Genomic DNA, 23,081 nt, shown 5'->3' on the forward strand with positions numbered 1-23,081 from the left:
AATGTTCAGTAGAATGACTTCTTTACTAACCTGATAATGAGAAGCAAGTGTAAACTGCATAAACAACTAATGCTGTAAACAGTGAAATAATTTGTATAACGCATGTACCTTCCACACATTATGCATAACATGTTCATCATCTCACCACCTTAACAATGATTTGCATAAAAATGTACTTTTTCTGAGGGACTTTCTGTGTGAAAATTAACATTAATAGTGTAAAATTTAAGACTGATGTCATCCTGAATAATCTGTATCCAGAGCAGCTCATGTTGTCATCACACAAACTGAATGTGATCAAGAGTGATGTGCTGGCTATCTATTGCTTGGAATTTTTTTCTGATGAACCATCTGGTACAACTTCCCAATACTGCACATAATTAGTGTATTCACATACAGATTGATGCCAGCCTTATGCTGAATCAATTAATACTATTACTTTGTAACATTACAGTACAGATACAGCACAACATATGACTGGGCTTGTGGAAACTAAACATGTGAACACAAACCACACCACATAACATGTCGTAGCTATCTCAGTCACGCAACTAAAGATCTACATGGACCATTACTTGAATTGTATTACATAGCCAATTAAAGTATTTAAAATTGCAAGACCATAGTTAAAGTGGTGAATGATGAAAGTTTGAATTAGTAGGCAAATTTTATGAGTTCACATGCCCAGTTGTTACAGACCCTGTCACTAACTACTTTTTACTGTATCAATCAATACCTCTAAAAGAAGTTCTTACCATGCTTACAAAGTACTATACACAAGTACACAAAAAACACAAGAGCTTATATCACTGAGACTCTACAATAGCATTTTGTTATTAGAGTTTCTTATAGGACAATTTTACATTTTTTCTGTGGTTGGTTGCACATATTAAATGGAACATTAAAAAATACTGTTTTTGGCTAAGTGGTATTTACTTGTCTGCATTTTTGTCTACAGTGACCAGTACAATTCTAATTACTCTGTGTGGCCTACTAATGTAATCTTCAATTACATTAATGTTAAGGATAATAGTATTTTGAGTACTATGAAGCAGTAGAACGGAGCACTGTTAAATAAAACTGATGCATTGTCTTATGTACTTGCATACAGCTGTACATTTTTTGCATTTGTGATAAGAGAAACAAACACAACGATAGTTACAAATGCACATACTCCACAACAAAATAGCACTTTATACCTGCTATTTACATGCATAGTTATGTCAACCAAATTATACAACTAGTGTACCTGCACATGTGCACTAAGCCTTTTCAACTTTTCAATGAAAAGTATAGGCAAATTATTACTGAGAATGGAACTAGATACTGTAGGAAAGCTGTACCATGCTTTGTTAATGACTAGTGTAGATACCTGCCCTATATGCAGGACCATCTCCATTTAAACATAAAGCACAAACATACTCGTGGCACTTACTCTAATACAACACATATGCATGGGACAATGACACAGACAAATAGACAAGGATGCAATTTGCCTGCATGCCCTTGCATGCTCTACTCACAAATGTACATCTAAGAGTCCCTAAAATGGAAGCCAGTCTATGCCATTGCTGTGCTGTGAGAATTATAGTGAAAATGTGTGCAAAAATGTTTGTGCACAGAATGCACCAAATGGTAGTCATTATAAAGTTGGACCTAAATGAGAATCAAACCTGGGTTGGGTCAAGCAATTTGTGCAAACACTACAGTTGTATCTGAGGAATATAGCTCAGAGTCTTCCATACATCACTGCCTTCAACATACAGTATTGTAACAAAGGAATAAATGCATGTATTGATTTACGACAACTATGACAACTATATAATTAAAGTTGCATTCAATTTCACTCAGTCCTATTGTTACTGTATGTTTTGAATACTGTTAAATGTTCAGCTGTACAAAGTGTACATAAAAAATGACATTAGCTGGATTTAAACGCAAGCACACAAATTAATTTTGGTGCTCTATATAGATAACAAGAGCACCCACATGACCACAATGTGAAGACACTTGTTTACATGGGTGTAGACACATTTATGGACTTAAACATCATCTTCAAGTCAAAAGATATGTCATTAATGGCACTAGCAGCTAGTTATCTTAACACAATGTCAAAGTATGTCATACCTCAGTGAAAGCATGGACCAACCTGTATTCTTCATGTAAGTGGTGACATAGTAAAATTGTATAGGCAGGAAGTCATCTGACAATTCAGCACACTTAGTCACTATACCTCCTTATATGAACCACATGGAATTGTATTGACAGCATGTCCATATAAGCACAAAGCAGGAAATGTTCACCAGGTTAAAGTATTCATCACTTAGTACCTTATGACTATATATAGCCTATAGCCATGTTAAGCATTAAAGGATGTGGGACATGTTAAAGGCAACACTTGCATAATAATCTGTATAAGCAAAATATTCCCTAAACACTATTATAAACTTTTGGTATAAGTAAGCAGAGGATATCCTTATGTGTGGGTATACCTATATGTGACAACAGCTATTGTGCTCCACAATGGAAGGGTCAATGGCTATTTATCACAATGGGTTGCCATCTTTATTAAGTCATTATAAGATACAGACGATATTATATTCAATAATTCATATGCAGTGTGCACTGATATGAATTAATGTCAAATCAATAACAACAATGTATGTCCCTACAGTATACATGTTATCCATGGACATGTCTTCCTTGTCATGTAGCTAATGGCACGACGTGTCAACACAATGTTTATAGTCATTATGAGTTGCAATTCACACTAGCTAACATCACACTGAAGTAGTAGCTACGCGACATGAATGGCTAGCTTGGTTCACCAATTGCAACCAATATAAATCTAATATATAATTGGCAAAAAGTCAAGATGCTGCAACAACAAAGATGTGTCCCAAGGTACTGTTTTGACACCAATATTCTTTTTTGTGTATAATGATGGAAACAACTCCTCAAGTCTTAATCCATGTTCGCTGAGCTGATGACAATATATGACAAACAAGATCTAGCTAAGGCCAATGAAACTTGATTACCAGTTTCTCGCTCAGATTTTTGAAAATTTGATGCGGGCGGGCGGTTATTATTCATTATTCATTATTTTTCCAAAAGCACAACACACATCCAAACATGAAGATTTCTGCCAAAAAACAGTGAGATCTACACTGATTACTCTTGCATTAAATAGCTAAAGTACGTTACTAATCTATAACAAGTGATTTTTCCATTAGAGTATAGCTGATTGCTCTATTAGAGTAAAAGTGACTGTTCTATTAGAGTATTTCGATCTGAAATACCAATAATGAAATTCCATGCGGGTGTATCAAAAACATGCGGGCGATGACGCGAAACTGCTAATCAAGTTTCATTGGCCTAATGAGTCATTGATGCAGAGAATTAGCTAAACCTACAAATGCCGGGTATCTTTATACTTTTTATTTATTTATTAGCAAAACCCATCAAGGGTGAGACGCTAATCATAGTGTACAAAAATAACTATAAATAGGAACTAGAATATATTCATTACACATACCTAAAGAAAAGCTGAACATAGTTCACTCAGGATTCTTGCCGCAGGATTTTGCCGCGATAGGGTTGCTCTAACTTGCCCTTTCTACTGCCCGGCTGCTAAGGGAATTCCAGGAATTTACGAGAAACCGTATACTAAAACGAATACTCTCCATATCCTTAAAACGCCCGAGCTCCGAATTAGCTAAAAGGGACGGATGTTTTGGTGTTGTACTTATGTGTATGTGATGTACTTATTTGTATGTGATGTACTCCTCTGGACAAGGAAGAATGGCTGTAGCCGATTGCCTGGAGCATAGATCCTTTATATAAAGGATCTATGCCTGGAGGTTAGGCCACTCCAAATAAATTTTCTATTTCCCGTCCACCGCCCGCATCTGGTTACTGTCAGCTCTAAAACTTCCATTATTCCGTATTCTTCCATTATTTCCGGTTATTTTTGCATGCTGACAGACTCAGTAAAAGCCATCTCGAAACGGTGTCAGCTCACGTGTCAGCAGCGCTATCAAGTTGGCACACACTTCACATTTGTGTTATTTTTGCAACTTAGTAAGGAAGGAACAAGCTTAAGTATGCTTTTATGCAGCTTTTTATGATTGTGCCAGGTAAATAATGGCTTGAAAAGCTGCCAATCCTATAATGAAATAATGGAAATGGACCGCCCGCCCGCATGCAAATATGCCTGAGTCTAGGACGGGAAACAGAGAATTTATTTGGAGTGGCCTTAAATATATAAATCAAATCAACTCAGGTATATATACAATCGTGCATGGGTTTTGAACATGCTATGATGGTTTTTCTCTCCAGGGGCGTTGGCAAGGGGAGGGGCACAAACAGGCTAAGTTGTAGGTGGTTGAGGAGAACCAGATTCTCACCTCTTACGTCTTAGTAGTGTCTCACTGTTGATTTTTACTATTTTGGCCTTTGCAGATGGTTGTAAAATCTTAAAAGCTGTTTAAAAGGTTCTATTAAAATAAAATGTCTTAAGATCATAAATAACTGCAGCACGATAGTTATTTTTAGACGCGCGTAGTAGACGCGCGTAGTAGAGGAGCTCATTTTGATTCTTCCATTCAAGTTACCTCATCTTTAACCAAGGAGATCATTGAACAACAGACTTGCTTTAGGATGTCAGTGGTTAGTGCCCAGCGTCAAGCTAAGGCTGATGTTATAGCTTTGAGACATCGGCAGCTGGTTTGTAAGCAATCGGAACTCACACCACAGTTGCCAGTTAGTTTACGTCGTATTGTTTCTTTATCTAGTGAGAAAGGTGCCTCATCATGGTTATCAGTGCTTCCTATTGAAGAACATGGTTTTGCACTCCATAAAGGTGCATTTAGGGATGCACTGTGTCTACGATATGGTTGGTTGCCCAATGGTCTACCTGCTAAGTGTGTCTGTGGTCATGGCTTTACTGTTGATCATGCAATGAATTGTGCTACAGGTGGTTTCCCTACTCTACGTCATAATGAACTTAGGGACTTCACTGCTGCTGCTTTGTCTGAAGTATGTCATAATGTGGCCATTGAACCAGTGCTGCAACCCCTGTCTGGTGAGTCCTTTCACTATGTCACAGCTAATGTGGAGGATGAGGCACGTTTAGATGTAAGTGCACATGGTTTTTGGGGAAGTCGTCATCAGAAGGCTTTCTTTGATGTTAGAATTTTCAATCCAACTGCTCCCAGTTATCGAAACACAGCGGTTTCTTCCTTGTACAGAAAGTTTGAAAGAGATAAACAAAGGATGTATGAACAGAGAATAAGAGATGTTGAAATGGGCTCATTCACTCCATTGGTTTTCTCCACGTTTGGAGGGATGGGTAGTGCGGCTACAGTTGCTTATAAACGTCTAGCTTCTATGCTATCTACTCAACGGGGCCAATCTTACAGCAGTGTTGTGTCATGGATTAGATGTTCCACCAGCTTCTCTTTGCTCAAGTCAGCAGTGACCTGCTTGCGTGGAGCAAGGTCACACCGTGGCAGCCCTGTGACCATTGGAGCACTTGACCTAGCTATTTCGGAAGGCCAAGTGTTGCCATCTCATTGATTTTTTTTGAGTTTACAGTCTTTTTGTCCAGCACTTTTACCATCTGGTGCTGGGGGTGGTGGCAAGGGGTGCAGGCACCCCGGGAATAAGAAAAAAACAAAAAAAAACAAAACAAAAAAAAAAAGTAGAGGAGCTCACCTAATTTCGGACGGGCTCCAATATCAGACGCTATTTCTCCTAAACTACAATGAACATTCAAACATTCTACAAATCTCCAAGTAGGCCAATGTTTCATCAACTTGTGTACCAAGTTTCAGATCTCTCGGGTTCTTGGTCTCGGTACAGCAGTCTTTTGAAGACAAGTCCGAATTATACGTAAAATCGGAAAAAAACGCTCAATTCAAAGACAGCCATTGTTTGCAGATCACACTTGCATTAAATAAAAAATTGCATACCTTCAGATTGTAGGGCTACTCATTTAATTTCTAAATATGTATGGTTTATTTCATTGAAAGTATTGTACTGATGAGTTATAGACCAAAGAAAAGAGGCTGTCACTGGAGCAATAATCGCCCTAACTCAAAATTGTAATCAATGCTTTGAAAATATTTTAAAGTGGATAATTGCATACAATTTATTTAATTTATTTATTTAGCTTTACAGCATGCGTGCAAGTAAAATCAAAATTGCATGCTGAAGGTATGCCAGCAACAGGTGCTGACATCCAAGGTGAAAAAAAAATTAATAAATAAACAATTTTAGTTACCGTTAATTACAGAATTATAGTTACAGTTCATTGAAGTTTACAGATATAGGCACACTGGAGCAGCGATGACATGGACAAAGAAAGTGAAAAGTGCAGGCTCGATCAGAATTGAAAATATTGTAAAAATGAGTCCATAAGTGTTGGATTAATTGGCATTTGATAATGTTAGTTGGTAATGAAATCTAATCCAAAACAGCCAAGCTGTAAAAAAAGAGTGCGGCCCTGAGAAAGGCTATGGTGAAAAAAGATGTGAAATCCAAGGTGGCGGCCAAGAAATGGCTGTGATGGTAGGTTAATGGTAAAAATTTTAATAACGACAATTCAGGTGAATTTTGTGCCAAGACCAAGCGGCACCAAATTCACCTGAATTGTTGTTATTAAATTTTTTACCATTAACCTACCATCACAGCCATTTCTTGGCCGCCACCTTGGATTTCACATCTTTTTTCACAATAGCCTTTCTCAGGGCCGCACTCTTTTTTTACAGCTAGGCTGTTTTGGATTAGATTTCACTTCTTTTTGTATTTGTATACCCCAAAGCCGGCCTATGGCTGGCTTTAGGGCTTTTTAACCTGTCATTTTTTCTTTACTACAGGAAGAAGAAAAGATGAAGCAGGATGATTTCTTTGTAGCTGACCTCTCTGCAAGGTGATCCTTCTAGCTGATCTCTCTACCGGATGACTTGCTTGTAGCTGAACTCTCTACAGGGTGATTTGTTTGTAGCTGAACTCTCTACAAGGTAACTTCTTCTAGCTGATCTTTCTACAGGGTGATTTGTTTGTCTCTACAGGGCAATTTGTTTGCAGCTGAACTCTGTACATGGTAGTTTTTTTGTAGCTGAACTCTCTACAATGTAACTTCTTCTAGCTGAGCTCTCTACAGGGTAACTTGTTTCTAGCTGAACTCTCTACAGGGTGATTTGTTTGTAGCTGAACTCTCTACAAGGTAACTTCTTCTAGCTGATCTTTCTACAGGGTGATTTGTTTGTAGCTGAATTCTCTACAGGGCAATTTGTTTGCAGCTGAACTCTCTACATGGTAGTTTCTTTGTAGCTGAACTCTCTACAATGTGACTTCTTCTAGCTGAACTCTCTACAGGATGACTTGTTTCTAGCTGATCTCTCTACAGTGTAACTTGTTTCTAGCTGAACTCTCTACAGGTTGATTTGTTTGTAGCTGAACTCTCTACAATGTACCTTCTTCTAGCTGAACTCTCTACAGGGTGACTTGTTTGTAGTTGAACCCTCTACAGGGTGATTTGTTTGTAGCTGAACTCTCTACAAGGTAACTTCTTCTAGCTGATCTTTCTACAGGGTGATTTGTTTGTCTCTACAGGGCAATTTGTTTGTAGCTGAACTCTCTATATGGTAGTTTCTTTGTAGCTGAACTCTCTACAATGTAACTTCTTCTAGCTGAACTCTCTACAGGGTAACTTGTTTCTAGCTGAACTCTCTACAGGGTGATTTGTTTGTAGCTGAACTCTCTACAAGGTAACTTCTTCTAGATGATCTTTCTACAGGGTGATTTGTTTGTAGCTGAATTCTCTACAGGGCAATTTGTTTGCAGCTGAACTCCCTACAAGGTAGTTTATTTGTAGCTGAACTCTCTACAATGTGACTTCTTCTAGCTGAACTCTCTACAGGGTGACTTGTTTCTAGCTGATCTCTCTACAGTGTAACTTGTTTCTAGCTGAACTCTCTATAGGTTGATTTGTTTGTAGCTGAATTCTCTACAAGGTAACTTCTTCTAGCTGATCTTTCTACAGGGTGATTTGTTTGTAGCTGAATTCTCTACAGGGCAATTTGTTTGCAGCTGAACTCTCTACATGGTAGTTTCTTTGTAACTGAACTCTCTTCAATGTAACTTCTTCTAGCTGAACTCTCTACAGGGTAACTTGTTTCTAGCTGAACTCTCTACAGGGTGATTTGTTTGTAGCTAAACTCTCTACAAGGTAACTTCTTCTAGATGATCTTTCTACAGGGTGATTTGTTTGTAGCTGAATTCTCTACAGGGCATTTTGTTTGCAGCTGAACTCTCTACATGGTAGTTTCTTTGTAGCTGAACTCTCTACAATGTAACTTCTTCTAGCTGAACTCTCTACAGGGTGACTTGTTTGTAGCTGAATCCTCTACAGGGTGATTTGTTTGTAGCTAAACTCTCTACAAGGTAACTTCTTCTAGCTGATCTTTCTACAGGGTGATTTGTTTGTAGCTGAATTCTCTACAGGGCAATTTGTTTGCAGCTGAACTCTCTACATGGTAGTTTCTTTGTAGCTGAACTCTCTACAATGTAACTTCTTCTAGCTGAACTCTCTACAAGGTAACTTGTTTCTAGCTGAACTCTCTACGGGTGATTTGTTTGTAGCTGAACTCTCTACAAGGTAACTTCTTCTAGATGATCTTTCTACAGGGTGATTTGTTTGTAGCTGAATTCTCTAAAGGGAAATTTGTTTGCAGCTGAACTCTCTACATGGTAGTTTCTTTGTAGCTGAACTCTCTACAATGTAACTTCTTCTAGCTGAACTCTCTACGGTGTGACTTGTTTGTAGCTGAATCCTCTACAGGGTGATTTGTTTGTAGCTAAACTCTCTACAAGGTAACTTCTTCTAGCTGATCTTTCTACAGGGTGATTTGTTTGTAGCTGAATTCTCTACAGGGCAATTTGTTTGCAGCTGAACTCTCTACATGGTAGTTTCTTTGTAGCTGAACTCTCTACAATGTAACTTCTTCTAGCTGAACTCTCTACAGTGTGACTTGTTTGTAGCTGAATCCTCTACAGGGTGATTTGTTTGTAGCTAAACTCTCTACAAGGTAACTTCTTCTAGCTGATCTTTCTACAGGGTGATTTGTTTGTAGCTGAATTCTCTACAGGGCAATTTGTTTGCAGCTGAACTCTCTACATGGTAGTTTCTTTGTAGCTGAACTCTCTACAATGTAACTTCTTCTAGCTGAACTCTCTACAGGGTGACTTGTTTCTAGCTGATCTCTCTACAGGGTGACTTGTTTCTAGCTGAACTCTCTACAGGGTGATTTGTTTGTAGCTGAACTCTTTGCATGATTGTTTCTTTGTAACTGAACTCTCTACAATGTGACTTCTTCTAGCTGATCTCTCTACAGGATGACTTGTTTCTAACTGAACTCTCTATAGTGTGATCTGTTCATAGCGGAATTTTCTACTGGGTGATTTGTTTGCAGCTAAACTCTTTGCATGATTGTTTCTTTGTAACTGAACTCTCTACAAGGTAACTTCTTCTAGCTGATCTCTCTACAGGGCAATTTGTTTGTAGCTGAATTCTCTACAGGGTGATTTATTTGAGCTGAACTCTCTACATGATGGCTTCTTTGTAGCTGAACTCTCTATTAGGTACCTTCTTCTAGCTGATCTGACTACAGGGTGACTTGTTTGTAGCTGAATTCCCTACAGAATAACTTGCAATGTAATATAACTGTGTAAATTATACATGCAGCTGAATGCTTTATTAGGGTGACTGTTCTATTAGAGTATCTCGATCTCGCATTTGCTGCACCTAGTTGCCTTTCGAATCATAACTCAGTGATTTGTACTCCGATTCTTCTGTACTACTGCAAGAACTTTCTATGATGGTTATTCCAGCTACATACTGATTTTCAGTTCATTGCTCTAAGCGGTTTGCCTGGTAGACACGAAAACTAATAGTTTTTTTATTCATAAAAATCGATCGCGTAATTTTGACACAGGTTAGGTTTTGTGTCATATCTCCATGGTCTTTATCCCGATTCCTTTCAAACCACAAAAAGGCACTCCTACGATGGTTGCTCCATCTACATATCAATTTTCAACTGATTCCTCCAAGGGGTTTACCCTGTAGGCGTGACAGACCTTCGACCTTATTTTACGCAAATAATCGGTAATAACTCCGTGAATGTTCATCGGATTGCTACCAAAGTTGGTACGGAGATCCGCCTTAATGAGCCCTTTAAGTGTGCCAAATTTCAGCCCAATCCGAGCACGCATTCGTGTTTTATGGCGAATTTTGCCAAGTGTGCGAAATGAAGATGAAGAAGAAAAAAACGAATAAATTAAAACGAAATTTTGTTCGCTCATATCTCGGAAATGGTTGGACCGATTTTCTTCAAATTTGGTATGTAGACTCCCCTAACTGGGCGGCACGTCTCTAGCAAATTTGGTTCCAATCGGATAAGGGATCACAGAGCTACATAGGTGTGAAAATTGCGTTTTCTTTCTTCCTGTTAATATACTCACGGTGTGGCGCGCCGGCTTCTTGGGCCGCACGACACACTATCGTGTGTCTTGATGTTAATAGCTGGGAGGTAGTTGTAAAGTCGTGTGATTCTATTGAAGTAAAAGTGACGCTGTATCGCTGATGTTCTAGGATGGGTTAGCTTGTGATGTGTCCCTGATCTAGTAGAGGCTGTCAGGCTGTCAATTAATCATTTACAAGTTGTCAAGCAACTTTTCCAATAAATTCGCTGTCCTCCAGACTTAAGGTATTACAGGAATACCAAAACCCTGTAATAGAGCAGTCAAACACCCTAATATAACAGTCACCATTTTTTTGCAAAAAGATGGTGTAAATCAATTCTACATAATGCTGATATGCTTAAAATGTGGATCTACCTACTTTTTGTTTTAGAGTTTTAGGCTTTCAGCTGAAATGATTGACATTTTATGTTAGAGTGTTTGACAGCCATATTAAAGATTTTGCTATTCTGCAGTCAGATCTGCAGTATTTTATGTCTTTATAGTGTTGGATTTGCAGGAACTAGTGTTTAACAACTTTCAGTACACAATCGAAAACAATCATCCACCTTGTATGCATTTTCAAACCATTTTTTCTGATTTCGAGCAAAAATAGCTAGGGCGATTAATGCTCCAGTGACAGCCTCTTTTCTTTGATCTATAACTCATCAGTACAATACTTTAAATGAAATAAACCATACATATTTAGAAATTAAATGAGTAGCCCTACAATCTGAAGGTATGCAACTTTTGATTTAATGCAAGTGTGATCTGCAAACAATGGCTGTCCTTGAATTGAGCGTTTTTTCCGATTTTACGTATTATTCGGATTGGTCTTCAAAAGGTTGCTGTACCGAGACCAAGAACCCGAGAGATCTGAAACTTGGTACACAAGTTTATGAAGCATTGGCCTACCTGCAGATGTGCAGAATGTTTGAATATTCATTGTAGTTTAGGAGAAATAGCGTCCGATATTAGGTGAGCTCCTCTACGCACCGTGATAATTTTAAAGTTAGTTTGACTTTGTTCCAGGTGAATAAATGCTAGTAATGTATAGACTGATCTTGCATGGCCTGACAAAGTTTAGTATTTTAATCAGAAGTATGGCTAGTGGCTCCTCCACTAACAAGGTGAGGGGGGGGGGGGGGGGGGGGGAGGATTTGCCCCAAATGCCCCATCCTGGATCTGCCATATATATATATATCTAATCAAAAACAGCCAAGCTGTAAAAAAAGGAGTGCGGCCCTTGAAAAGGCTATGGTGAAAAAAGATGTGAAATCCAAGGTGGCGGCCAAGAAATGGCTGTGATGGTAGGTTAATGGTAAAAATTTTAATAACGACAATTCAGGTGAATTTGGTGCCGCTTGGTCAATTGGCACAAAATTCACCTGAATTGTTGTTATTAAAATTTTTACCATTAACCTACCATCACAGCCATTTCTTGGCCGCCACCTTGGATTTCACATCTTTTTTCACCATAGCCTTTTCAAGGGCCGCACTCCTTTTTTTACAGCTTGGCTGTTTTTGATTAGATTTCACTTCTTTTTGTATTTGTATACCCCAAAGCCGGCCTATGGCCAGCTTTGGGGCTTTTTAACCTATATATTTTTCTTTACCACAGGAAAAAGAAAAAGATGAATCAGATTTTATAAATACTTTAACTCATTCTGATTTTATCAGTAAATGTACAAATTATATATATAATGCATATATCAAGAGTTCATAATATAAAAAGAGAGAATATATTTATTACATGTCAATTAATCCCCACAGGATAATTTGCAGCTGATTTCTCTACTGGGTGACTTGAAATGTAGCTGAACTCTCTACAGGGTGATCTGCTTGTATGTAGATGAACTCTTTACAGGATTCTCTCTACAGGGTGACTTGACTCTAGCTGAACCCTCTGCAGGGTTATCTGTTTGTAGTTGAATTCTCTACAGGGTGATTTGTTTGCAGCTGATGAACTCTCTACAAGGTAACTTCTTCTAGCTGATCTGTCTACAGGGTGACTTGTTTCTAGCTGGTCTCTCTACAGGGCGATTTGTTTGTAGCAGAATTCTCTACAGGGTGATGTGTTTGCAGCTGAACTCTCTACATGGTGGTTGCTTTGTAGCTAAACTCTCTAATAAGTGACTTCTTCTAGCTGAACTCTCTACAGGGTGATCTTTTCATAGCTGAACTCTCTACAGGATGATTTGTTTGCAGCTGAACTCTCTACTTGATGATTTCTTTGTAGCTGAACTCTCTACAGGGTGATTTGTTTGTAGCTGAAATCCCTACAAGGTAACTTCTTCTAGCTGATCTTTCTACAGGGCGATTTGTTTGTAGCTGAGTTCTCTACAGGGTGTTCGTTTGCAGCTGAATTCGCTACATGGTGGTTTCTTTATAGCTGAACTCTCTACAAGGGGACTTCTTCTAGCTGATCTCTCTACAGGGTGATTTGTTTGTAGCTGAACTTTCTACAGGTGATTTGTTTGTAGCTGAACTCTCTACAAGGTGATACTTCTAGGTGATCTCTCTACAGGATGACTTGTTTCTAACTGAACTCTCAACAGGGTGATCTGTTCATAGCTGAACTTTCTACTGGGTGATTTGTTTGCAGCTGAACTCTCTACATGGTGGTTTCTTTGTAGCTGAACTCTCTACAAGGTAATTTCTTCTAGCTGAACTCTCTATAGGGTGACTTGTTTCTAGCTGATCTCTCTGCAGGGTGATCTGTTCATAGCTGAACTTTCTACGGGGTGATTTGTTTGCAGCTGAACTCTCTATACATGGTAGTTTCTTTGTAGCTGAATTCTCTACAATGTGACTTCTTCTAGCTGAACTCTCTACAAGGTGACTTGTTTTCTAGCTGATCTCTCTACAGGGTGACTTGTTTCTAGCTGAACTCTCTACAGGTGATTTCTTTGTAGCTGAACTCTCTACATGATGGTTTTGTTGTAGCTGAACTCTCTACAAGGTAACTTCTTCTAGCTGATCTTTTTACAGGGCATATTTGTTTGTAGCTGAGTTCTCTACAGGGTGATTTGTTTGCAGCTGAACTCTCTACATGAGAGTTTCATTGTAACTGAACTCTCTACAATTTTTTTTTTTTTTTTAAATTGATATTTAATCAGGGAAAATAGCGTCAGCCAAAGAAGGCTGTTTTTCAGCTATGCCCTGAGAGCACAACAAAAAAAAATACAATACAATATAAGTACATACATACACAACAAAACAGAATTACATTGTACAAAATAATGTTTTAAAACCATTCACAGTTTTAGCACTGTATAGTGCTTTAGGTAATCTGTTCCATATGGCCGTACCCCTGTACGCCAAAGACTGTTTCCATAATTAGTTCTAACACTTGGAACAAATAATCGGTGTAAATTTCTACCAGAGCGACCAGTAGCATCCACAGCATATGAAAAAAATCCCATGTAAATCAGGAGGGGAAATCTTGTTGAGAATTTTAAAAACCTGTACAGCTGTGTGAAAAGTACAATGTGACTTCTTCTAGCTGAACTCTCTACAGGGTGACTTGTTTCTAGCTGATCTCTCTACAGGGTGACTTGTTTCTAGCTGAACTCTCTACAGGTGATTTGTTTGCAGCTGAACTCTCTACAAGGTAACTTCTTCTAGCTGATCTTTTTACAGGGCATATTTGTTTGTAGCTGAGTTCTCTACAGGGTGATTTGTTTGCAGCTGAACTCTCTACATGGGAGTTTCATTGTAACTGAACTCTCTACAATGTGACTTCTTCTAGCTGAACTCTCTGCAGGTGATTTCTTTGCAGCTGAACTCTGGTTTCTTTGTAGCTGAACTCTCTACAAGGTAACTTCTTATAGCTGATCTTTCTACAGGGTGACTTGTTTCTAGCTGATCTCTCTGCAGGGTGATCTGTTCATAGCTGAACTTTCTACGGGGTGATTTGTTTGCAGCTGAACTCTCTATACATGGTAGTTTCTTTGTAGCTGAATTCTCTACAATGTGACTTCTTCTAGCTGAACTCTCTACAAGGTGACTTGTTTTCTAGCTGATCTCTCTACAGGTGATTTCTTTGTAGCTGAATTCTCTACAATGTGACTTCTTCTAGCTGAACTCTCTACAAGGTGACTTGTTTTCTAGCTGATCTTTTTACAGGGCATATTTGTTTGTAGCTGAGTTCTCTACAGGGTGATTTGTTTGCAGCTGAACTCTCTACATGGGAGTTTCATTGTAACTGAACTCTCTACAATGTGACTTCTTCTAGCTGAACTCTCTACAGGTGATTTCTTTGCAGCTGAACTCTGGTTTCTTTGTAGCTGAACTCTCTGCAAGGTAACTTCTTCTAGCTGATCTTTCTACAGGGTGATTTGTTTGTAGCTGAATTCTCTACAGGGTGATTTATTTGCAGCTGAACTCTCTACAAGGTGACTTCTTCTAGCTGAACTCTCTACAGAGTGATTGATTTTTTTGCAGCTGAACTCTCTACATGGTGGTAGCTTTGTAGCTGAACTCTCTAAAAGGTGACTTATTCTAGCTGAACTCTCTAAAGGGTGATCTTTTCATAGCTGAACTCTCTACAGGATGATTTGTTTGCAGCTGAACTCTCTACATGGTAGTTTCTTTGTAGCTGAACTCTCTACAAGGTAACTTCTTCTAGCTGACCTTTCTACAGGGTGATTTGTTTGTAGCTGAATTCTCTACAGGGTGATTTATTTGCAGCTGAACTCTCTACAGAGTGATTGATATTTTTGCAGCTGAACTCTCTACATTGTGGTTTCTTTGTAACTGAACTCTCTACAGTGTGATTTGTTTGTAGCTGAACTCTCTACAGGGTGATCTGTTCGTAGCTGAACTCCCTACAAGGTAACTTCTTCTAGCTGATCTTTCTACAGGGCTATTTGTTTGTAGCTGAGTTCTCTACAGGGTGATTTGTTTGCAGCTGAACTCTCTACATGGTAGTTTCTTTGTAGCTGAACTCTCTGCAATGCGACTTCTTCTAGCTGAACTCTCTACAGGGTGACTTGTTTCTAGCTGATCTCTCTACAGGGTGACTTGTTTCTAGCTGAACTCTCTACAGTGGATTTGTTTGCAGCTGAACTCTCTACAAGGTAACTTCTTCTACCTGATCTTTCTACTGGGTGATTTGTTTGTAGCTGAATTCTCTACAGGGTGACTTTTTTCTAGCTGATCTCTGTACAGGGTGACTTGTTCCTGCTGAACTCTCTACAGGTGATTTGTTTGCAGCTGAACTCTCTTACATGGTGGTTTCTTTGTAGCTGAACTCTCTACAAGGTTACTTCTTCTAGCTGATCTCTCTACAACATGACTTGCTTCTAACTGAACTCTCTACAGTGTGATCTGTTCATAGTGGAACTTTCTACTGGGTGATTTGTTTGTAGCTGAACACTTTGCATGATTGTTTCTTTGTAACTGAACTCTCTACAAGGTAACTTCTTCTAGCTGATCTCTCTACAGGGCAATTTGTTTGAGCTGAACTCTCTACATGATGGTTTCTTTGTAGCTGAACTCTCTATTAGGTACCTTCTTCTGGCTGATCTGACTACAGGGTGACTTGTTTGTAACTGAATTCCCTACAGAATAATTTGCAATGTAATAAATTATAATTGAGTAAATTATAAATGCAGCTGAATGCTTTATTAGGGTGACTGTTCTATTAGAGTATCTCGATCTCGCATTTGCTACACGTAGTTGCCTTTCGAATCATAACTCAGTGGTTTGTAATCCGATTCTTCTGTACTACTGCAAGGACTTTCTATGATGATTATTCCAGCTACATACTGATTTTCAGTTCATTGCTCTAAGCGGTTTGCCTGGTAGATACAAAAACTAATAGTTTTTTTATTCATAAAAATCGATTGCGTAATTTTGACACAGGTCGGGTTTTGTGTCATATCTCCATGGTCTTTATCCCGATTCCTTTCAAACCACAAAAAGGCACTCCTACGATGGTTGCTCCATCTACATATCAATTTTCAACTGATTCCTCAAAGGAGTTTACCCTGTAGGCGTGACAGACCTTCGACCTTATTTTACGCAAATAATCGGTCATAACTCCGTGAATGCTCATCGGATTCCTACCAAAGTTGGTACACAGATCCGCCTTAATGAGCCCTTTACGTGTGCCAAATTTCAGTCCGATCCGAGCACGAATTCGTGTTTTATGGCGGATTTTGCGAATGTGAGAAATGAAGAAGAAGTAGAAGAAGAAGAAAAAAACGAAGAAATTAAAACGAAATTTTGTTCGCTCGTATCTCGGAAATGGCTGGAGCGATTTTCTTCAAAGTTGGTGTGTAGACTCCCCTTACTGGCCGGCACCTCTCTAGCAAATTTGGTTCCAATCGGATAAGGGATCACAGAGCTACATAGGTGTGAAAATTGCGTTTTCTTTCTTCCTGTTAATATACTCACGGGTGGCACGCCGGCTTCTTGGGCCGCACGACACACTACCGTGTGTCTTGATATATATTGCTCTGATTAAAATAGCTAGCTACCGGTAAAGGCACAGGCATCGGCACACATAAAACTAATTGTGGCTAAAAAGTAAGTGATTATCTATTTAGGATTTACAGAATTAGTGTTAGCTACAAATGCAGACAAAACGTTCCAATTATTAAAAATTATACGTATTAGATCTACAACTGCCGGGCAGTCTTGAGTGATGAAACTGGTGTCCCCTGATGTTAGTAACATAGTTGTATAATAGGAGTTGGTGCCACCTATGGGCTAGAGATGGTAGTTGAAATGTGGGCAGCGCAGTCTCTCATCATACAACATGTTTTTAAGATCTGGTAGCAATCATGTGGTCCTTGACTGAACTTTTTCAATATTTCTGAATCCCATCAATTAAAGACCTTGGTATCATCTTTGACCAACAACTTAAGTTGGATGTTATAATTACTGCTAAAGCCAATCATTTACTAGGCTTCAGTTATTAATTAGATATGCTAGTCAAGCTTTTTACTTTGACACTAGAATATTTTTCAGTCAACAGTGTAATATGACTATAAGCACCAGCCTATTATCTTTTCATTTTACTTATTATGCTATGCTGCAGTGCTCAAAAGGTTTACCTATTATCCTCACAATTATGCTCAAACTTTTTGCCTCATGCATGCTTAACTAACAGTTTTGCACTTTCTGTATATGGATAACAGTAACTTTTGTCCTGCAAGAAATTATTCAAAGTTAATCATTTAAAAATAATTTGTTTAACAGCTTATTATGTCAAATGTTTAAATTATGTAGCTTATTGGTTTATATCACTACTTTACTTCTTTTTGTGTGTGAAGAGAATGTATAAGAAAGTACACAAAGCTATAAATATAGAGTAGCTAAGTATGTCAATCTTTTCCACTGATAACAATTTACAAAATGGCAAAAATCTACCCATTATACTAGCATTATGCTTCATGCTTCAAAGCACCTATTGTGCTCCAAATTGTGCCAGCATAATAGGCTGGTGCCTAATATGACCTATAGTGATGTACTCGGTCCAACATGTAAACTACCGATATTGCAACTGCTTCAGTTGCATTTCTAAAGGCGTAATTGATGGAATATAAAACTTACATAACAATGAAACTTTGCTGGAGAGTAATATTATTATTTACTATAAAAGTTAATATTACTACTAGCTAGGTAACTGATTGATTACCATGCATATGCTCCAGAGTGGAACCCTCATTTTAAAGTATGTATCTGCCCCTGCAGCTGGTGAACTATGCAAATGGGCTGATGTTGAGGAATATCTCCAAATCTTGTCTGAATTAGATCGCTTATAATTTATAATTCATGTTTAAACATCAGTTGATCATGGTTCGCTATTCCCTTACACTTTATTATGCAATGGCTGCCCCAATAGTAGTGATATGGCAAAATTCAACCACATGTTTATATAGCACCAACAATGTTACAAAAACCATTGCTATACAAGCAGTTGGTTTTTTTTTTATAAAGCATAGTAGATCAGTAGGAAGGAGAACTGGAACAAGCACATTTCTTAGTCACATTAAAGTTTCAGTGCAGAAAGCCAATTACAAATCTTAAAGCAAACACCATCCAAAACTTTTCATAATAAGGTCATGCAGCCTTCACAGGATCTAATATTATGTACTATATGTTGTTATTTTGCATTGTCAGTAAGTGCGCTTACTTTGCAATAGCAGAATTCATGAATAATATCATATTAATAGAAACAATAGATGGCCACAAACTGAATCCTACAGAGCAGCAAGGGGATGATTTCCAACTGTATAGGTTTCAGGAATTCCCCATTGAATTTTAGTTAGACTATTAACAAGAGTTAATAATAGTAGCTATTATTAACTCTTGCTATTAAGGTTAATTACAGTAGGAACCGTGCACGTATACATCATCCAGGGCCGCCCACAGGAGGGGGGGGGGCAACTGGGGCATTTTTCCCCGGGCCCCAGCCTGAAAGGGGCCCCAGGAGGCCCCATGAAGGGCCCCCTGGTTTAAAAGATCGATATACTCTAATAGAGCAGTCACAGTATTCTTCAGAGGAGCAGTGTAGCAAGCTTATAGATAAGGAGATATGGTTGGTGATTGGTAGTTATTGTCATTATCAGCAGGTTGTGACCTTTTTTTTTTGGTCTTCAACTTTCAACTTGGGTGAAGGGCCCCACTTTAACTCTTTGCCCTGGGCCCCTTATTTTCTCTGGGCAGCCCTGACATCATCTAGTTTGGCAGCACAAAAGTAGTGAGTAACAACATGCAGTCTTCTTGTATGTCCCTAGTGGGATAGTGAATAATAAATAATCTTGCATGAAGCATATTAAGTTATGCTGTTTGAATGTAAAGGAAATCCCAGATCCCAAGCTGTATGGTTTTTCTACATTTTATCATGTTTCTGACTTCTCTCAGTAACTAAAACTAAACTAAAATTTTTTGCAACTTTCAGTTCAAGATAATTATCTAATAGCTCAAGAACTAGAACTATTTAACGATTTCATGTAATCCTAGCCTATGCCTTCTAGCTATTCTATTTTTTAGCATTGTTCTTTGATCTGATGATGTCTGTAAGCAGTAGCTTAGTGCATGCTGATTTAAGATTCTTTACTTTGTGTTAATTTTGTTTTCGTTTACAACTTTATTTACAAATAGAGGACCTAAGTCAAGTGTGCATGGTACCTGGCCAGCTGTGAAATCCTTCAGTGCTAGTCCTATAATATTTTCCTCTGAGGAGAAGTAATTACAAGAGGCAAATCATTTAACAGATAATAACTTTAAATGGGAAGTGTATTCACATAGGAATAAGAAACATTGTGTGATGTCCAAATACATTTCTACACTTTTACTTAGCGAAATTACTATGAATGACACAGGTTCATCAACAAATTATATTAAACTGGCATATTAACTAAGACTGTAACTAAACCTACAGTTGACTTGGGGTACTAGAATGAAAACTAACTACAGCACTTCCTTGATTATCCAAACGTCTATTATCTGAACACTTGTATTATCTGAACAGCAGAAATGACTGCTCTTTTAAAGTATTTTGTCTAAGATGTATGTGCTATTAGAATATTTGAACAGGGTTCTGTACGGTATATAAATGAATGGGCTTTGATTATCTGAATTTTTGATTATCTGAACACGTCTTGGGCCCAAGGGGGTCAGATAATCAAAGGAGCACTGTAAAATCACAGTTAACTGGGGGTATTAGAACTGAGATTTGCAGTAATATAGAACTGAAACCACTGATTGTCCAGAAACATGTGAGTGTTTTACCATCTTTTCAAAAGTATTTTGTTTATTAAGTCAAATCCCAGTCAAATCCTATCACACTGCATAGGACCACTCGCTCTATCACTTACATAGTTAAATATTACTAAAACAATAATATTATGTAGTATAAAATTATAGTTACATACAGTATGTATATATTAATTAATAAAAAGTGCGGACTATAGTAATAAGAGCCTCCAATGTCACATTGTCATTATTAGGGAATAGAGTGGCAATGGCAACACTAGTGAATACAAAATGAACAGAAAGTAATGAGTGCTGATTATTATGTACATACTTAAACAGCAATGTACTAATATAATTGTAGGAGTATTATTTTGGCAAATAAGTATTCTGGAGGTCAGTGAAGATGTGACTGCTTGTATCAAGAGATGCTCCTAATGTGGTGGACAATTCTTCTGAATCTTTGAGTGTAGTACTGCTAGGTAGTAATGTCCTGTCTGATTTCTGTAGTGTCCTTGACAATTCACTTGGAATTATACGTTTGTTGACAATAGGGTTCCTGTAACAAAATACAAACTTCATTGTGTAAAATAAGAGTATCAAATTTCTGTCATGCCTACAGGGCAAACTGCTTCAAGAAATCAGTTGAAATTTGGTCTGTGGTTACATCATAGGAGTGTGTTTGGTGGTTTGATAGAAATCAAAATTAAGACCCCAAATACAATGCAAAAACCAACAGCGTGTAACAATCATGTGATCAATAAAAAATTTCATTGCCATGCCTTATAGACAAACCGCTTATAGGAATCAGCTGAAAATCAGTGTATAGGTGGATAATCATCATAGAATAACCTCTCAGTGGTGTAGATGAATTCACCATAAAATCACTGAGTTGTACTGTGATAACCAACTATGTGTAACAAATGCTCAATTGAGATACTCTAATAGTGCAGTCACCCTATTAGAACATTCAGTATGCAGCAAGTCATCCTGTACAGAGTTCAGCTGACCATGTTAGAGAGTTCAGCAACAAACAAGTCATCCGAGAGAGTTCAGCTACATACATTGACGTTACTCTGTAAGGATTTCAGCTACAAACAAGGTACCTGTAGAAGGTACAGTCACACTGTAGAGAGTTCAACTACATTACAAGTCACCATGTAGAGAATTCAGGTCACCATGTAGAGAGTTCAGCTACAAACAAATCACTATGTAGAAAGTTCAGCTACAAACAGGTCACTCTGTACAGAGTTCATCTACAAAAAGGCACCCTGTAGAGTTCAGTTTCAAATAAGTCACCCTGTAAAGTGTTTAGCTACACAATAAGAGCTCAGCTAACAACAAAGCACCCTGTAGAGAGTTCAGCTACAATAAGTCACCTTGTAGAGTTCAGCTATGTTACAAGTCACCTCGTATAGAGATCAGCTACAATCAAGTCACCATGCAGTGAGTTCAACTACAAACAAGTCACCTTGTATAATAGAGAAGCTATGTTACAAGTCACCTTGTAGACAGTTGCAAAACAATGTGTATGTATATACATACAAAAACTGCTTAAAAATTCAAATGCACATAACATAATTCTTTATCTTCTTCCTGTATAGTGAAGAAAGACAAGTAAAAAGGAAGCTTCAAATTGCAAAAAGCAGTGACATCTAACCCAATACAGTTAAACTGTTTTTAAAAGGGTGTGGCCAAAAAGCCATGGTGAAAAAAGATCTGAAGCCATCATTAAAAGTGATTGACATGAACATCATTCAGCCATTTCTTGGCTGCCACATTTGATTTCACATCCTTTTTCACTGGCTTTTTTGGGGACCACACTCTTTATTTACAAATGGGTTTAGATCTACATTAACACACTTCATTGTCTAAGCAATCAAGGAATATTTAATTCTTCCATAAAACATTAATTTCAAAGCATTCAAAAGTCACTACCATTTCATGAATAATAGCAATTGGACTTTACATACTACTCCAATCCAGCTTGTTTCAGTACTTTTTATCATGGTTCTACATTGTCTCTACTCTAGTTTAAAATTCTTAATTTTTAATACTTGTTAGTTAACTTTTTCAGCAAGTTCATGACCACTAAAACACTGTATAACAATACAAATTTATCTAACCAGATTTAAAAAAATAGATCAACACTATAGTATGTTCACGTTGAGCTGAATCCTCAAAAACATTTAATAACTCATGGATGCAATTACACACGATCTTGGAATTTGGCTCATTTGTAGTACTGCTTGATCCGCTAAAAATATTTCAAAATCTTGTTGTTTAAATGTTTTGACATAATATTTACAGCCAATCAAAATTTTCACAATACATTTCCTATGGAGAAGCCATATAAGTACAGTGTCCATTAGAGCCCTTTCCCGAACTTGTAATGGAGCCAAACTGTACATGTCTGTTGTTGACACCTTTGCCGTTACCAATAATCATCTGGTTGGCAGAAATGTTAACTCTGTTGAGAAAAAATCCACTTTTAATTTTTAGCTGTTTTTCAGGGTTCAGCTCAACGTGAACATACTATAATCCATATAGGAGCTGTATATACCCCTAAAATGTTTCATCCATTGGTGCTAACTATTGACCAGATTTGTTTCCTTCAATCTGTCTGAAGTATGAACTATTAAAGTTGTCAAATTGGATGTGTGTGCAGGAAGACTGCTTTTCACAAAACTGGTCACAATTGTAGTTAACCACAGCACATATACGGGTATAAGTAAGTAGTCAGCAAATATTTGCTGATTAGCTAAAAATATAACAAACTACATATTATTGCTAAAATGTATTCACTGAGAAGTTCATCAAGTTAGCTAGCTTAACACAGGCTTAAGGTTCAC

The 23,081-nt window shown here is 37.8% G+C and overlaps 2 protein-coding genes across 2 annotated transcripts in view; both read right to left on the bottom strand.

Moving 5' to 3' along the window:
* The window catches only part of LOC136251330 (uncharacterized), a 28,870-nt gene extending 25,301 nt beyond the window's left edge, over positions 1-3,569 (bottom strand). Inside the window, exons 1-2 of the mRNA XM_066043771.1 lie at positions 3,536-3,569; positions 31-72 (exon numbers count right to left, since the gene is read on the bottom strand). Of these exons, the coding sequence (XP_065899843.1) occupies positions 31-72; positions 3,536-3,554 (61 nt within the window). The 5' untranslated portion in view covers positions 3,555-3,569. The remainder of the gene's footprint in view (positions 1-30; positions 73-3,535) is intronic.
* Positions 3,570-20,395: 16,826 nt separating this feature from the next.
* The window catches only part of LOC136251320 (uncharacterized), a 93,963-nt gene continuing 91,277 nt past the window's right edge, over positions 20,396-23,081 (bottom strand). Inside the window, exon 15 of the mRNA XM_066043755.1 lies at positions 20,396-20,788. Within this exon, the coding sequence (XP_065899827.1) occupies positions 20,599-20,788 (190 nt within the window). The 3' untranslated portion in view covers positions 20,396-20,598. The remainder of the gene's footprint in view (positions 20,789-23,081) is intronic.

The sequence above is a fragment of the Dysidea avara genome, chromosome 3, assembly GCF_963678975.1.
Source record: "Dysidea avara chromosome 3, odDysAvar1.4, whole genome shotgun sequence".
Classification (NCBI taxonomy): Eukaryota; Metazoa; Porifera; class Demospongiae; order Dictyoceratida; family Dysideidae; genus Dysidea; species Dysidea avara.